Source organism: Silurus meridionalis, chromosome 9 (assembly GCF_014805685.1).
Source record: "Silurus meridionalis isolate SWU-2019-XX chromosome 9, ASM1480568v1, whole genome shotgun sequence".
NCBI classification, from domain to species: domain Eukaryota; kingdom Metazoa; phylum Chordata; class Actinopteri; order Siluriformes; family Siluridae; genus Silurus; species Silurus meridionalis.
Window position 1 is genome coordinate 3090696 of NC_060892.1, and position 18675 is coordinate 3109370.

The 18675-nt window shown below is 41.5% G+C and overlaps 1 protein-coding gene across 5 annotated transcripts in view; it reads left to right on the top strand.

Moving 5' to 3' along the window:
- Positions 1–18675, top strand: part of patj (PATJ crumbs cell polarity complex component) — a 134264-nt gene that overhangs the window by 20357 nt on the left and 95232 nt on the right. For all 5 annotated transcript variants that reach the window (XM_046857943.1, XM_046857942.1, XM_046857944.1 and 2 more), the window contains exons 14-18: positions 5788–5867; positions 6255–6311; positions 6412–6546; positions 9626–9799; positions 10664–10867. In XM_046857943.1, the coding sequence (XP_046713899.1) occupies positions 5788–5867; positions 6255–6311; positions 6412–6546; positions 9626–9799; positions 10664–10867 (650 nt within the window). The remainder of the gene's footprint in view (positions 1–5787; positions 5868–6254; positions 6312–6411; positions 6547–9625; positions 9800–10663; positions 10868–18675) is intronic.

Here is an 18675-nt window from a genome sequence, read left to right on the forward strand (position 1 = left end):
TTCTCTTTTTATTTCCATGTAATTCAGTGTCCCAACGTTTTTAGGAATTTGCGTTGTATTTATTTCGTGTTAATATTACAACAAAAATACAAATTTGGCTGCAGGAAACAACATCCATGACATTTCTAATCTTGCTTGCGATGATATTCACTCTGATTACATGGTACCTCCCTCTGACTCTATAATACATACATGAATCTATTGTCTACTGCCTTTGGGGGCACTATTGAGATTCGGAAATCCTATCCAGTGATACTCCCTCTAGGCAGGGGTCAGTTTTTGGGCATTCCTATTCCTTCTGTACCCCTCCTCAACCCCACATTCTGTTTCTTTCCCGATTCGCCTTTGTTTCCCTTCAGCATTTCTGACCCCTACATACAGGGCAGGGATACAGTCATGCTAGCTGGGGGCTATAAATATGGTAACGGGCAGGCTGGGAGCAGAAGAGCAATCCTGCTTGAGACGTAAAAAACCCAGCAAACGGCTTGAATTTCACTCTGACCTAATTAATCTAGACAAGCCCTGGTACCTGCCAAACTTCTAAATAAAGTGTTCAGTTGCAGTGGGGCAGTACAAGCCCAGGCTAACAATGATTGCTTGTCAGGGCTTATTTCCCACTGGGGGCAACTGTAGGACTTGTAAAACGATAGCCGCCTTAAACCAAAACAATCTTTCGTTTAATCTCGCGCTCACGTTGTAACCCCCCCTTCCCTGTATTTTTTTTTTTAACGACGCGCCGAACCGATGTCGCAATTACGAGACAGGAGCACCTACGCTATACGGACAACAGTTTGTAGACATCTGACCATTTGGAGACACCCCACAAGGGGGTTAGTAAAGTCAGGTGCTGATGTAGGTGAGGTGAAGAGGCCTGGGGTGCAGTCAGCATTCACATTCGTCACGTTCAATAACGTTCAGTTGGATCCCAACTTCATGAAGATTTTTGACATTTAGACTCTTACATCCTCTTAAAATGTTCAGGTTTCCATTGGGAGTGACGATGATGAACAGGATTAGAAATGAGTTTATTAGAGGGACAGTGCATGTAGGACGTTTTGGAGACAAGGTGAGGGAGACGAGATTGAGATGGTTTGGACATGTGCAGAGGAGGGACATGGGGTATATCGGTAGGAGAATGCTGAGGATGGAGCTACCAGAAAGGAGGAAAAGAGGAAGACCAAGGAGGAGGTTTATGGATGTGGTGAGGGAAGACATGCAGGTAGTTGGGTTAAAAGAGGCAGATGTAGAGGACAGGGGGGTCTGGAGACGGATGATCCGCTGTGGCGACCCCTAATGCGAGAAGTCGAAAGAAGGAAAAGAACTACAGTTGTGTTCAAAATTATTCAACCCCCAATGCTGTAAATGGTTTTAGGGAATTTAGTGTACATTTGTAATTGTATTCAGAATGAAATCCTACAAGGACTTCTTAAAGAACCATATGCAACTAAAATGACATCAATTAGTTTTGTAATACAGTAGTAAATGTTTCTTTTGTGAATTCTTCATTGACATAATTATTCAACCCCTTAAAGACTACCACTCTTAAGAACAAAGGTTCAATGAAGTGTTTTCAATCAGGTATTGAAAACACCTGTGGATATCAGGAGCAGCAATAAAGCCTAATAAGCACCAATTAGGCAGCTTTAAAATGACTGTGATACTCAGCTCCTTCTAGACATTTACTGGTGTGGTTACAAACATGGTGAGGTCAAGAGAATGGTCCAGGAAGACAAGAGAACAGGTGATTACTCTTTACAGGAAGGGCAATGGCTATAAGAAGATTGCAAAGATGTTAAACATACCAAGAGACACCATAGGAAGCATCATTCGCAAATTCAAGGCAAAGGGCACTGTTGAAACGCTACCTGGTCGTGGCAGAAAGAAGATGCTGACTTGACTGCTGTGCGCTACCTGAAGCGTAGAGTGGAGAAAAGTCCCCGTGTGACTGCTGAGGAACTGAGAAAAGATTTGTCAGATGTGGGTACTGAAGTTTCTGCTCAGACAATACGGCGCACCCTCGTAATGAAGGCCTCCATGCCAGAACTCCCAGGCGCACCCCCTTGCTGTCCCCAAAGAATAAGAAGAGTCGACTGCAGTATGCCAAAAGTCATGTGGACAAACCACAGAAGTTTTGGGATAGTGTTCTGTGGACTGATGAAACAAAATTAGAACTGTTTGGGCCCATGGATCAACGCTATGTTTGGAGGAGGAAGAACAAGGCCTATGAAGAAAAGAACACCTTGCCTACTGTGAAGCATGGCGGGGGGTCAATCATGCTTTGGGGCTGTTTTGCTTCTGCAGGTACTGGGAAGCTTCAGCGTGTGCAAGGTACCATGAATTCTCTTCAGTACCAGGAGATATTGGATGACAATGTGATGCAGTCCGTCACAAACCTGAGGCTTGGAAGACGTTGGACCTTTCAACAGGACAATGATCCCAAGCATACCTCCAAGTCCACTAGAGCATGGTTGCAGATTAAAGGCTGGAACATTTTGAAGTGGCCATCGCAGTCACCAGACTTAAATCCGATTGAGAACCTCTGGTGGGACTTAAAGAAAGCAGTTGCAGTGCAAGCCTAAGAATGTGACTGAACTGGAGGCTTTTGCCCATGATGAATGGGCGAAGATACCTGTAGATCGCTGCAAGACACTTGTGTCAAGCTATGCTTCACGTTTAAAAGCTGTTATAACTGTAAAAGGATGTTGTACTAAGTACTAAGATTGAATGTCACTTGGGGGTTGAATAAAACTGATAATGATGTGAGCTCAGAAAAGACATTTGTGGTTATTTCATTATAAATGTTATGTTATATTTGTCTGACCTACACGTGCCTCTTTGATTTAATTGTAAGCAGGATGACTGAATGATCATAATCAATGTCAAACCGACCAAAACAATCAATTTCAGTGGGGGTTGAATAATTTTGAACACAACTGTAGAAGAGACTTTAACAGCCTCTTAATCAAGACTCAAAACAACATTCTACAGATGCTGTTTTTCCATCATTGAAGATTTCGAGGCTCAGCATGGAGCTGGTGGTGTTTTAGTGTTGAATCTGGAATGATCTCGGATGTTGAGCTAATTTCTGAGTTACTCAGGACTCCAACTTAGACTGTAGAAAGGACTTGTATCACACACTCCAGTGCTCATGATCTTTCTCACTCTCCGGTGTTTGTAATGTTTTAATGGTTTATAATCACTTTCTTGGTGTCAACCAGATGATTGGTTCGACTTTTGAATCTTAAGGTTTTTTTCCTCATATCATCCAAGTCGCCGGGGCGACTTGCTAATCAGGGATAAATACAAATAAATGTAAATACAAGTGAATTTTTTTTACAGTTCTTGCTTTCTGTAAAGCTGCTTTGAGACTATGTGCATCGTTTAAAAGCGCGATAAAAATAAAATAAAATTGAATTAAAGCACATGGTGCTGGTTTTCAGTCTCCTTGATTGAAGTGAAGGTTTGTGAAGGAACCTTATATGGCTGCAAAAGTCAGATGTCCCAATACTTTTGGCCCTTTGTGTGTGTGTGTGTGTGTGTGTGTGTGTTCTCAAATTGAAAGCCTTTCTGTATGGTATGTACGATAAGACCCTGAAAAGAGATGTGGAACAGGATATAGTCCTGCGTATAAAAGTGATGGCTGTTGGGTTCTTTTTTTATTCTCCACCACCAGCTTTTAAACCCTGAATCACAGAAGTGACCAGATGAGAACCAAATGAGAACTTTTCCAATAAACTGTTTTGTGCTTGAAAACCCGATTCTGAAAGCAGTTTTCTATGATTAGATCATGTACATATTTATTTAGCTTTTTTTAACTCCTGATCAATGAGGGGCATTAGGCCGATGGTTTACTTGCCGTTTCCGTATCGGTTTTGTTACTGGGTCGGGTTGCAGGCCCAACGCCCACCCTCTTCCTTTCGCAGTGGGGCTTGGGACCGTCCATAGCAGAGTACTTTATCCCCATTCCCACAATTAAGCACTGACTGGGGGGTTAAGGCCTTGCTCAAGGGCTCACGAGTGGCAGTCTGATATGACCGGGAGTCGAACCTCAAAAGAACAACTCCTGGATCACCAGTCCAATGCCTTAACCACTAGGCTAATACCTCCTCGTACATATACTGTAGTTAGCCTTAATAATATACCATTATTTATTTATTTTTATTTCCAATATTTTATTTCCAATATTTTTTTTTTTTTTAGGATTATTTTCAAATCCAATATCCATCTGTTGCTAAATTTTATCTGTAAAATTGGCTGACCTCAACATACCATAGTGGAGGTGGCAGAGCAGTGGTTAAGGCTCTAGGTTGCTGATCAGCTGCCAGTCTTGTTCTTGAGCAAGTCCCTTAACCCCTTAGTACTTAAGGAGTGCTGTATCACGGCTGACCCGGCGCTCTGACCTCAGCTTCCTAACATCACTGGGATATGCGAAGAAACAATTTCACTGTGCTGTAAAGTACACGTGACGAGCACAAAGCAGCGTCCTTTCTTTCTAAAGCGTAGCGCTGCAGGACGTGACGTTAGGTAGTAGAGTTTCTTCACTTGCCGCAGCACCTGGCCTGCAGATGTTCGCTGGAGTTTGACATTCGAAACCTGAAAGCGATGCATTGCTGTATTAATGTAGTCAAACACTTATGATGAATGGTGTTGTGAGTGCTGGTGTAGAAATGCTAATTTAATCAGGTCTATGTGCTTGGGCCCTTCATCTTTTGTGTGTGTGTGATTAATTTTCTTCGCTCGCTCGCTCTCTCCAAGTTGTCAGAGCGAGATGATTGGAATGACTACACGTGTAAAGGAAGGAGGTTGCTTGTCATCCTGGGGGGGTGTGAATTACAGTAGCATTATTGCACTTGTCTGTAGCAGAACTCCCCAAGCTCTTGGTCTTGAATGTTCTACACAAGTCGTCCATTAATAGACTCATCTGCTTCTTCTAGCCTCTCCGCATGCGTCTGATCTCGGACAGGAGCCTGGCGGTTTTGTTGTATTGTTCCTGATACGGTTTCAGTCCACATGACATCCTTCGTGTAACACTGCAGAACCTTGTAACGCTAAAGTCATGTCGTTTGCTCCTCTTTTGAAGACACCAAATAGATCGAGATTTAGTTAGAGTTAGGATGGTTCAACTTTTCAATCTTACAATGATGGCAACAAAATTGTAAAAAAAATTTTTTACCGCACCCGCTGTCAAATACATCTCTATATTAGGGAAGGTGAAATTCACCATCAGCATAAAAGTTACGATTTTAAAGTGTGCATCAGGCACAATTTGGCATTTGTATCGCAATGCATAATTTTTTAACATATTTGCATTGGTAAATAAAAATGTAATTATATAGAAGTATAAGTAAATGCACTACAATTACTACTATTTAGAAATAAAAGTCTATTATGACCATTAATTTGTGATCGCACTGCATCGTAATAGGGGTGAATCGTATCTGTAGCTGCTTCATATGCATCTTTAATGTATTATATATTTAGCTATGCATCAAGATATGAATTGCATCGACCTCAACTATGGAGTTGCACATTTCTAATATATCGTATAGAGTTTATACGGTACGGTGCTGTAAATTTCTCGTATTTTTTGCTCAATTATGTACTGTAATTTGTTAAATTATTAATAAATGACTGTATTTTACCCCACACTGAATACCATTCTTTAAGACTTTTGGTTTAAGATGTCTCGACTTAGCTTATTTTCACGTTATGATGGAAAACATTTTCATTGGAATTTAGAGACCACCTGTATTGTTTGCTCAAAACACCTTTTTTGTGTGTTTTTAGTTCTAGAGCCAATTCCACTGACCGAGATGGAGTTACGGACCAAATGGGAGCAGGCGCTCGGCCCTCAGTATGACGTCATGGTAAGAAACTGTGGAATAAGAAGGTATAATGGATAGCAGACGAAGGAAAGTCATTTTAAGCAAGTACATGCATTCTGCTCGTTCAGCTATCGGTTCAGTTCATCTTTATTTTCTGAAAATGGGAATCCTTTAACAAAATGCTTTACTCAAAACCAGGCTTTACTCAAAACCTGTAGTTTGGGCTGTAGTCGTGTGCTTTATCCCTGTAATTTTACTTCCCCGGTTAACAGTCCGCTCAACATGATTTGAGAGAATTAAACCAGAAATAAAAACAATAACAGAGACTCAATGCTACGTCTCCAATGTCGATGAGCATTTTCCCTTCAGCACACAATCATTAATGATTTTATTAAAGTAATATTAATGACCATTTTCTTTTCCCCCCAGGTTGTTGAACTAGACCCAGTCATTGAGGATGATGCTGAGCTGCAGAAATATTCTAAGGTATTATAGTAAAGCACATGTTGACCCATATATGTATGGGCATTTATTTGTTTATTTTTTTTTTACAATTTTACCCTCCTTTTTTATTTTTTGTCCCTAGTTGCTCCCAATACACACCATGCGTTTGGGTGTGGAGCTGGATTCGTTCGATGGTCACCACTACATCTCTACTGTGGCCCCTGATGGTCCTGTGGCCAAGCATGGTCTACTGCGACCAGAGGATGAACTACTGGAGGTACGAAAATGCTCTAAGAATTAGGGGAGTGACGGTACTCGAAATTCAGGGTTTGGTACGTACATCGGTTTTTAAATCATGGTTCGCTACAATTTCAGAACAGTTGTTAAGGAAGAAATGCGAAGCATAAAATTGCTTGTTGTTTTTTATTAACACAGTTTATTATTATTATTATTATTATTATTATTATTATTATTCACATTTGTGAACATCAACAGTTTACATTTTTTAAACAAATTTGAATAAAATCCCTGCTCGGGTCAATACTACATAAAATGATATTTTATAATATTTTATAAAAATTAAATATATACAAATAAAATGGAATAAATCAAGTAAATGCAGTACCTTTTTATTATATTGATTTAAATTGTCAAAAAAATTCAGTTAAATTGCCACAAATAAATTTTTTTAATAAAAATAAATAAATGGAAAATTTTAGAGTTTATATTTGTTAGACCCCATTTGGATAATACAGATGTGTGTACAAGTGTTTACATTTAATATTTATTTCTACTTAACTGTTCTACTTATTTCAGCATTTTAACAAATGTCTTCATTCCATCATCCTTCATTTATTCACTTCCTCGATATGTTGAATTGTCAGGATTTTCTCCTTTTATAAGTAATTTTTGACACCGGACATAAAATGTAAAAAAATCCATAGCGCTAGACTGTTGTAAAAAAGTGATTACGCACCCGCGCACATCAAATCGCTACAAATCGTATTTCCGGTACGGAGCGGGTAGCAATGATGACACTGCGCTAAATCTAGTTTCTTTTTTACACCCCTGGTATTTTGTGTATGTTTTTAAATGTAATGATAAATTTGAAAATGCGCTAAAAGTACGAGGTGGTGATGAAAAAACTTGCGGTCCTCCACTTAATATGTTTCTGAGGGAACTCTGATTGTAACTATGTTTCGCATGTAAAAAGGGATTGCATTCAGATTGCACGAGTTTTTGTACCAAACCTTTTTAGAACAGAGCTTTCGGTTTGGTGCACACGTGTATCGTGTACTGTTACACCCCTAATAAGGACATTTGCATTTAGAGCATTTAGCAGACACCCTTATCCTTATCCTTATCTTATTGAGGTTGCTCAGGGCCCCAGGAATGGCAGCTGGGTGCGGCTGGGATTTAAACTTGCGACCTTCGGATCCAAACTCCAATTCATTAACCACTAAGTTACCGCCTCTATACTAACACCTTTGCTTGCTAAATTTTGCACCCTTCTTCGTCGTCCCATTGGCATTGTGGTGAGGAGGTATGGGCAGGTGGCCCCGCGGTTTGGCCGGCCTTCAGATCATCTTTTTTGGCGGCGACCGGTGCGGCTCCTGTCTGTTCTTCTAATAACACGGTGACCTTTGCATCCTGCCAGCCCCAGGTCTCCAGGAAGACGTGCTGCTGCCACCACTGCTGGCACGTAGATGTTTTAGCAGGAGGGCTCCTGAGTCTGACCGAGGCCATCTGCATGCCAGGCCGTGCCTCTGACTCCCCCACTGCCTCTGCTTCCTGCCCCTCCGCTGTCCCTTCAGCCCCACCTGGTCCAATGGCCACGAGCTGCTGTACTCTCGGCCTGTTGCTCTTGGCAGCAACCCTGACAGAACACAAAACCCAGGAGGTGCTGCTATATCTCACTAGTGCATCGGAGCGTTGAGGGGCTTCTCGAGGCACCATGCTAGGCTCATCGAGTATGTAAAGGGCTCTTTTACATATATGTTTGAAATTCCGTGCATCAGTACAACTCTGCTGCTTGCAACTCCTTATGGACACTTCCTGAAGAGCCATCGTGGGCAGATGTGAGCTCAGTGGTATATAATGGTGCTGGGGTGAGCAGAAAGTGGGCTGCAGAATCCTTGGTCTGGGACAGATGGCACAGTGCTGCCCTGGCTTCCTTTAGGTCCAAGTGAATGCCAGAAAAATGGCCTGGCGAAAGAGAGGCGCTTAGCCTTTATTTATGAATGATAGTTGGTCATCTGTGTGTGATTTTGTTTGTTTTCTTTCCTGAATAGTGACAAAAGTAGATCTGCTTTTTTATGCTTTATTGGTTTAGTAATTGTGTGAGCAAAGCAGGCGAAATTTGGACATGTATAAGGCCAATGCGAAGCATCGTTCTGAAAAATCTTTGGTCCAACACAGTTTTTATGATGACCTACAGAAGCACCCTACAGAAATCCCATATAAAAATGGCACGGTTTAGAAAGCATCGATATTATAGAGAAACGCAGTAGAACAGAGTGCTGCTTCACAGACAGGAATCTCATGCAGTGAGAATGAATGTCATTACTAAAGCAAGAAACGCAAAGAGCACGATTCATCATGTCTCTTTTCACTGTAGCCACAACTGCACCGCCCACATACCTCATCTCTAGCAGAATCCTCGATATTAACCTCATTAAATGACCCCGGTTTTTTCCGTGCAATACAGTTTTCCTGGGGATTTGAAACGAAGGCAAATTGTGTGGTTTTGTGTAAATTGAACAGAAAAGAAAGTAGCCGCCTTTCCTAACGATGTCCAGCTTCTCTTAAAAAGTTGTAATTGTATCTGTGGCTAAATCGATTTCTTCTCCTCTGAACATCCAATCAAAGGACCTGAGAATGCCGATGTTATTGGACACCTGCTAGAGGGCTTTAGTGCCACCAAATCCTAGTCTGATTTTGTTAAAGCAATAGCTGATTCTGAAGACCTCATGGCAGATTCATGCTACTCTTGATGTGAGGGCTGAAATCTGATTGGATAGAAAATTTTACCTAAACACACACTATAGGAAGCAATGAGAGAAACACTGAAATAAAGGGAATAGACTATTGGGAATAATTTGTTACATATCCATGGACAAAAATGTATTCAAACGTAATTCAGTGTTTCTAAATGCGTTTCTAAAAGTATATTAAAACACAAGTCTGGGATTCGTATAGTGTTTAAACCGGCAGAGAAGGCCTTTCTGGCCCTGATGGCCTTCCACTGTGACATTTACAGGGTCATTTTTTTAAAATTTTTTATGGCTGTTCTTCAATGACGAAAATAGGAACTACACAGATATTATAGATCTGCTCATGATGTATGTTGTGTGTAGGTAAATGGAGTGCAGTTGTATGGAAAGACTAGACGGGAGGCTGTGGCGTTCCTGCGAGAGGTTCCTCCACCGTTCACTCTTGTGTGCTGTAGACGCCTCACTGAAGAGGGCATCGAATACCAGCCTGACGACGAATGGAGCTCCGACAGCCCTACAGCTAGCCTACAGGAGCAGGTAATTACCACACACTTGAATCGGTGTGAAAGGACATCTCTAAACTAACTACAGTATCTCTTTTTTCAGCTCCATGTATGTTGGATGCTTCAGTCAGTGTATTTAAAATCCATCCCTTGTGTTACCAGGCACATCCTGCAGACCTGCCATCTAATCAGAAGTCAACCTCAACTTTTTAAATAACGTTCAAACATTTCTAAATGTGTAGAACTTGTTGGAACCAGCTGTTTATTTCTGAAGGCTTTACATCACTATGTGATGCGGGAGCTGAAATCTGATTGGATGTAAACTCTAGAGAGAAAAAGCGATATGAAATAAAGAGAACAAACTGTTGAGAATAATTTTGTACATAATCATGGATAAAAATATATCAAAAAGCGTGTCTGTGATTCGTATAATGTTTAGGCCGGCAGAGAAGGCCTTGCTGGCCCCGATGGCGTGCCATATTTATTGTTTAGGTGTTTGTCAAATGTCTCATACTAAAGACATGGAGGGTAAAAAAAGCTTCCGCTGAGATGAGAAGGAACAAAACCCTTCAGCAAGTGAGCAAATCAATAAAAACCTTGCATTATATTCTTATATTATTATTATATTGAGCACTTCTTGTAAACTCTGCCTCTGACTTTTGTCTATGGTTCATCCTGAAAGGTTCTCAAATAGCTCTGGACAGCACTGCATGCCGAGCAGTTCGGTGGAGCGAAAGTGCTGAGTGGATTGAAGTCGGGTCTTAACCCGCGTCTTTATGGTTATTTATTTTCAGAGCAACGTTTCCTTCTTCGCAGAGCCGAGCATCGCCTACACGCAGTTTAAATAAAACTCAAATGCTGGACACGCCACTCAAACGTTCTTTTGCTTCCCTACCAGACACAAGTGATCCAGAACGAGGTTGCTGAGCAAAGAACAGCTCCGGAGCAGAGTTACGCCGAGAAGAAGGAGGAGGAAGTGGAGGAGGAGGATGAGAATAAGGAGAGTGGAGATGAAGAGTTGGCTCTCTGGTCTCCAGAAGTGCATGTGCTGGAGTTGGAAAAGAGCGAGCGTGGCCTCGGTTTCAGCATTCTGGATTACCAGGTGCGTCTCTCTAGGGCTGTTTTCTCAACATGAAAATAATTGACCTGATGTAGAGTGGAGGTTCAAATCCTCGGATTTTAAGTCACAGTTGCAGTTTTTTATCATATTGCTTTAAAAGTTCAATTGATTAAATAAAATTAGGTTGATGGTAAAATTTTATGATATAGTTGGGTTACAAATGTGTGTATAAGTGCATGTGTGTGTGTTTATTTAATATTTAATTTTCCAAAGACGTTATTTCAGCTGACTTACACAAATGTCTTCATTCGTTCCATCATTCATTCATTCATTCACTCTTTCAATATGTGGAATTGTCAGGATTTTCTCCTTTGGAAAAAAAATTCTCGACGCTGGACATAAAAAGCTAATGCATCCATATCGCAAGACTGTCATAAAAAAACGCAGGAAGTAGCAGCGATTATGCGCAAAATAAAATCCGAGTTTTACACCGGACTACAAATCGTATTTCTGGTGTATCGTATTTTCACAGTGACACTGCGCTAACTCTCGTTCCTTTATGTTATTTATTTTATTTATTTATTTTTTTATTTTTTTATACCCCTGGAATTGTGTATTTTTTTCAATAATAATAATAATTTAAAAATTTCGTTCAAAGTGCGAGGCGGAGACTAAACAAACTCGCGGTCCGCCACTTAATACGTTCCTGATGCAACTCCGGTTTTAACTATGTTCCGCACGTAAAAAGGATTTAATTTGGTCATATTAACCGAAAGTCCTGTACTGAAGTGGTTCGTTACGAATACATGTACCGTTACTGTAATTATTCCTGCTGGATTTTTATTGATCATTCTTACAGAAAATGTGTGCTGATTATGTGACTAATCATTGGGGAAGGAAAAAACAAAAAGAGAGCTGCAATATACCTCTGGAAAGATCTGTTTATCTGGCACCAGGCCAAACGTCAGCCGAGCTCTTTGCTTTTTTGTTGCGATAAGCTGCTTTTATATCCTTTCTCCATTAGCGCTTTAATCAAGGGTACAAGCCTCCACTTAAGTAGCTTGTTCCGAAGGAAATAAAAGTCAATAATCAGGTCAGAGCGACGTTTATCCACGAAAAGCCACCGTTTCTGCATCTGGTTTATACAGTTGACAAAAAAAGATGCAAGTTTAGCGCTTTCATGCTTTCATCGCGGAGATAGCGAACGCTCACAGGTTTTTCGCCGCGGCTCGTGAAACGGCGCGATCGCATTTTAATGGCGAGACATTCTTCTTCCCTGCTCAGGGGCTGCTCTGAGTGATGGCGCTGCAGTTTGCGTAGACAGAATTACACCGGTGCTTAATGGCCGTCACCGAAACAGTGATCACTTACATTCTGCTTTTCTGCACAACTCGATGAGAGATTGTGTGTGTGTGTGTGTGTGTGTGTGTGTGTGTGTGTGTGTGTGTGTGTGTGTGTGTGTGTGTGTGTGTGTGTGTGTATAAATATATAAGCAATACAGTGCTCCCAGTGTTCCTGCCACTTCTGGAATGTGTCCTGGAAGTCTTTTTTTCCAAGCGTTTCGAACAGCTTCTGCGGATCTCTGCAGTAGTATCAAAACACCGACCTTGGAGACGGAATTTCATCTTTTGTCGGGCAAAGTCTGCAGAAGCCAAATCTGGCGAGTAGGGTGGGTGCGGAAGTGAAATTGTGCGGATTTTTCTGACAATCATCGTGCGCAAGTTGACGGACAGTTTGGACATTTTCGGGGGTTGCGCTTGTTGAAGGTCGTCCTGATCTTTCAGTCATCTTCCAGTGATGTTCTTCCGCTTGTGTACGTGATTCAATCATTGATGTGGGAACGCACGTGGTCAAATTAGCACCAGTTGCGCAGTTCCCGATGTACACAGGACAATGTCTTTTGGCACATTTTGACTTTTGAAGTTCTGTGCTTCCTGCGACTGTGCGTGCAGCCTTGTGCTACAAAATTAGACTGGAACCTTTTTCATACTACTTTGTGTAATATGACTATCAAGGTAATAAATATGGAGTAATTATGGATATACTAGTTCCTGATCTACAGTCCCCTCTGTAAACAACAGCAAGGCCAGTTCTATGGTATTTTGCTATACAATGAAGACTTTTAGGTTTGAGAGCCGAGGATGAGACGTTAGGTGATGTTTTTAGCTTCTATTTTCAATTACTTGCTTTATTTGAATCCTCCTCTCTTTTTTTGTGGAAAGTCTGCATTTGTTGTTATTAGGGATAGACTCTTATCTAGAGCAGAGAGATGACTATGGGATGAAAAAACAAGCCATTTTTAAATCTGAGAGAAGGAAAAAATAAGCTGAGACATTGCATAAGACATAACCAGTACAACTATTTGGAATGTCCCCAAAAATAAGGAAATCAGATCTGGTCAGCCAAGTAAAACAAAAACAGTTGATGATGGAAACATTGAGAGCTGTGGGGGGAAAAAAATAACATAAAACAAACCAATGACGACATCAACAAGACCAGACTGAATGTAACATAATCCAGACTGTAAAAGCAGAAATATAAAGGGTTTTTCTACCAGAAATACAGAAACACTTCGGCGTCAGTTCCTGTTAGGACGTCATGATCGTATCCCGTTTGCTCATGCGATTACAACATGGATGTGTCATTTCAAAGTAGTCGGCGTTTTTAACTTTTAGTTTTTTACGTTCTACGCAAACCTGTAGCGAGTTTCAGCCCATTCCAAGTTCAGTTTACTATACATGACAAACAATACACATTATAAATAGATACAAAGCCTCGCTGTATCAAATATTGGTTTACGTAAGTCAAAAACACGTAACAAATACACCGAAAACGCTCTTAAAACGCAAATCGGACCCCGCCAAATGCATTGCCGTCACCCGATGCCACTTGTTAAAAGGTCGGACTATCCTGAAGACGCAAACTTTGTACAACATACTTTGTAAAATATTTTGGTTACCCCGTTAGTCATTAAAAACGTGTGAAGATGCCATCAAAGTGAACTATAATGATATCTAATATACTGACGCGTGTGTATATATTACATGTACGCTTCGATCCATTTTATACGAATGCTGCAATTCGTTAAAAGAGCCGGATCGAGACGTACGTTTGTAATCAGGCTGGTTGCATTGACCGTGTTTGATTCACTAAAATGGAGCAGTTCGTAAGATTTGTTTGTTCAGATTACGCTTTATTAGAAAGATTAGAAGAGATTCCTTACTGTTGTTTGTAAATTTTTTTTTTATTTTTGTCATAACTAATAAAAATTGTATATAATTCATGTTACCAGTGCTGGGGTGGCAGATAGGGTGGCAATGCTTTTTTTTTTAGGGTGGCAGTTGCCACCCCGGTGGATCCGGCCCTGCAGAGCGGCGAGAGCTCCTCGAAATGGCAGATCGAACAGCCTCCATATTCTCTGGTGTGTGCCATTCAACATTTTTTTTTTAAGGCTAAACTTCGAAATGAGCAGACGGAGCACTGACTGGTAATAACGACGGGATTCCCTTTACGCAGCACTCACACTATCGGCATTCTTGCAAAAGGTTTTACAGCGAACACTTAAGTTTAATGGTTTTAAACAATCACAGACGCCCCAAGGTCACCAACAAATAGCGCCAAAATCTCCGTTTTCCCTGCGCCACCCTGTACCTCCCTTGATCCTGCCATAAAATCGCTGTTGGTTCTGGCATCGAATTAAAAGATCAATAAACCAAAATTTCATTCAAGTTTATTTCTACAGCGCTTTTAACTATGCACATAGCAGCTTTACAGAAAGGATTTTATAGAATCAAAATGTAAATCTATATGAATGATGTGTATTTAGGCATTAGAAGGTATGAGGAAGAAACCTTGACTCAAAAGTCTAACCCATCATCATCTGATTTACAAATCATTAAAACATTACAAACACCAGAGAAATATCGAAATCCTTATTCACATTATTTGGATTTCTACACGGTTAAACGTTCCACCACAGCATATACACTTTATTGCCAAAAGTTTGCGGACACCTGGTCATAAGTCTTGCACATTTAGTCCCAATTTGCTCTTAGAATTCCCTCCACTCTCCTGGGTAGGTGTTCCACTAGATTTTAAAGTGGGTGTTAGTCAAGTCAGGTACTGGTGTAGGTGAGCTGAGGAGGCCTGGGGTGCCGTCAGCGTTCACATTCATCCCAAAGTTGGGTTGAGATCAGAGCTCTATAGCAGGAGATCTTCCTCTCGAAACCATGTCTTCATGGAGCTCGCTTTGTGCACAGGGGCAATGCCATGCTTGTTTAAGTTCAAGTGAACGCAAATATAGCTGTCTTATACAATTGTGTGCCTCCAGCTTTGTGGTAACAGTTCGGAGAAGAACCAGCATGTGGCCCCAATCCTTTTGTCCATGTAGTGTATCGAGGCCCACCAGCAAGCATTACTGTTAGATATCACCATTATTGCAGATGTTTAATGAATGGAATTAATGAATTGAAGCCAAAATTTGTGGTTCGAATGTTTTCTTGTGCAGTTGTATTGGATGAAATGTATTATGTACAGTAATAGTAACAGTAGTGAACCACGGGTCTGTAAATAATTGTGTTCATCAGTCTGTGTGTGTGTGTGTGTGTGTGTGTTATATTTATTTATATATATACATATATATAAACCCAACACTGATCCTACTGTAGGTCTTGCGTTCTTCCTCGTCGAAATTGGATAAACACAGGCGAGTTTATTGTGAGCCCTGTTCACCCGAGAGCAGAAGTTTCCGTATCGATTTTCGGTTCGGAAAGCCTCATCAAAGCGAAACGAGGAGAAGTGTGCGTCGCGGACGATTTCGCTTTGCGCCGTATCTTGGGCTTTGACAGGGGGCCGTATTGACCCGCGCGCACCCCTCTCAGTCATGAACCCGCTATCTCGACGCTGAGCGCCAGCTGAGCCCCTCTCACCTAGCGCTGTCTGAATGCTTATCTTCCGCACTCGCTTCTCTGCCCATAGGCCTCAGTGTGAGCTGAGTAGCCTATGGGAATTTATTTACTCTGTGCGAGTGTGTGCGTGAATGCAAAATGTACAGTATGTATCTCTGGGGCGGGAGAAGTATCCTGACTATATAGGTGAGGGATGTTTAATAATAGATCTGCCCAGAATGCACAAAGTAAAAGGGATTACTTATGTAAAAGAGAGGCTTGTTTCCATTTTCATTTATTGTCTTTCTTAAACTTGCTCTAGTGCACATCCTTGTCGTGTGTGTGTGTGTGTGTGTGTGTGTGTGTGTGTGTGTGGAGGGGAGGGAAATTGATTTTGCCGTAGCGTCTTTAGTAAGAAGCTTGAGTTTGCAAGGCCGAGCGGTCAGGAGTAGGATCTGCAGACATGCCTACAGCGTTCCAGAAGCTTCTGGGTGAACCCTGCCTTTTGTACTCCTTTCCTTTCCTTTCCTTTCCTTTCCTTTCCTCCCCTTTCCTTTCCTCTCATTCCATTTCTTCCTTTTCCTTTCCTCTCATTCCATTCCTTTCCTTCCCTTTCCTTTCTTCTCCTGATTTCATTCCTTTCTTGTCCTTCACTTTGCTCTAATTTCCTTTCCTTTCATTTTTTCTCATCCCCCTTTCCTTTCCTCTCCTCTCATTTTTCTTATTTTCCTCTCATTCCCTTTCCTTTCTCCTGTCCTTTTCTTTCTTCTCATCACATTTCCTTATTCTTTCCTCTCCTCCTTTCCTTTCCTTTCATTTTCTTTTCCATTCCTTTAATTTCCTTAATTCATTTCTTCCTTTTCCTTCACTTTCCTCTCATTTCCTTTCCTTTAATTTCTTCTCATCCCCTTTTCTTTCCTTTCTTCTCCTTGTCTTTAATTTACTCTCATTTTATTCCTTATTTTCCTTTTATTGCCCCCACCACCACACACACACACACACACACACACACACACACACACACACACACACACACACACACACCCCATTTCCTCCTTGCCCCCTGTTCACCTGTTCAGTTAAAGTTACCCCAAAGTCTCCGGTCATGTGAGTCAACCCCGTAACTGTAGCTTGATGGATGGGAGCCCACCACCGGACCGACAGCTGGTCTCCGGGTGGATTTCTCATACTAAACGACACCCCTAACCGCACGAGTGCCAAAAAGCGATTATGAACCGATTTTGCGGCTCGTCTCGTTCTTTGTAGTTTGAACTCCAGGAGGATCTCGAAGTGAGAAGCATGATGCTAGGGTTTTCAACAGCTCGTGAATTAATGTGAAAGGGCCTCTCGGTAACGCTCGCCATGCCGCTGATGGAGATTAATGAAACCCCTTGAGCTAAACACCTGATCTGGAGGGTCACGTCAGGGCGAATTCACCGGAAAGATCAGATACACGTTTCAGTTTTCCTACTGTGAGTTGCTCTGACAACAACCCAAAGGTTATACATGAACTCTCATCTCTAACGCGACTCTGAAAATCCAGGGTTTCATTGTGTCTGCAGGAGTTACAGCAATGTTAACTTTTATAAATGTTTTTAAATTTACTAAAAGGAACCAGGAGAAGCACAGAAAGGGTTGGGAAATCTGACTTTTCCAGTCACATGTGGTTCTTCTCCAAACTGTTACTACAAAACTTGAATCGGACACCTTTGGATGTGGTAGCAGGACATTTTCCCTTCACTTGATCTAGGAGATGAAAACCTGCCCCACTATGACAATGCCCCTGTGCACAAAGCCAGCTCCATGGAGATATACTTTATGTAGGAGACCTAGAGCCGGAGATCATCCACTCTTACTGACGTAAAGTTCAGCATCTCAATAAATTTGAATATCATTAAAAAGTTTATTTAAAAAGTGAAACTGGTATATTATATAGATTCTGATACATTTAAAGTGTTTTACTAATTTTGATGATTTTGGCTTACAGCGAATGAAAACCCTAAAATTCAGTATCTTCCTTCCCTAACCCTAGAAAATCTGTATATTGTGAAAAAGTTGAATATTGGAGACTCGTGGTGTCTCACTCTAATCAGCTCATTTAATCCAAACACCTGCAAAGGTTTCCTGAGTCTTTAAATGGTGTCTCAGTCTGGTTCAGACTCCACAATCATGGAGGAAGTCTATTGACTTGACAGTTGTCCAGAAGACGATCATTGACCCCCTGCACCTGGAGGGTGAGACACAAAAGGTCTTCGCTAAAGAAGCTGCTGTTCACCGAGTGCAGTATCCAGGCACATTAATGGAAAGTTGAATGGAAGGGAAGAATCTGTTAGAAAAAGGTGAAGCGAAGCCCATTTAAGAATTTGGGGATATTCACAAGGAGTGGACTGCAGCTGGAGTCAGTGCTTCAAGAGCCTCCACACACAGATGTCTCCATGGGCTACAACTGACAAATTCCTCGTGTTGAGCAGATCCTGAACCAGAGACAACGTCAGAGGTGTCTTACCTGGGCAAAGGACAAAAAGGACTGGACTGTTGCTCAGTGGGACAAAGTCGTCTTTTCAGAGGAATAGAAAGAAAATGTTGCATTTCATTAGGAAATCAGGGTCCCAGACTCTGAAAGAAGAAGAGAGAAGAGGCACAGAATCCAAGTTGCTTGAGGTCCAGTGTAAAGTTTGCACAGTCAGTGGTGGTTTGGGGAGTCCTGTCATCTGCTGGTGTTGGTCCACTGTGTTTTTATCAAGTCCCAGTTCAGCACAGCCGTCTACCAGAAAGTTTTAGAGAACTTCATGCTTCCCTTTGCTGACCAGCTTTATGGAGATGCTGGTTAAAATTTTCAGCAGGATCTGGCACCTGCCCACACTGCCAAAAGCACCAAAAGTTGGTTAAATGAACATGGTGTTGGTGTGATTGACTGGCCAGCAAACTCCCCAGACCTGAACCCATAGAGAATCTATGGTGTAT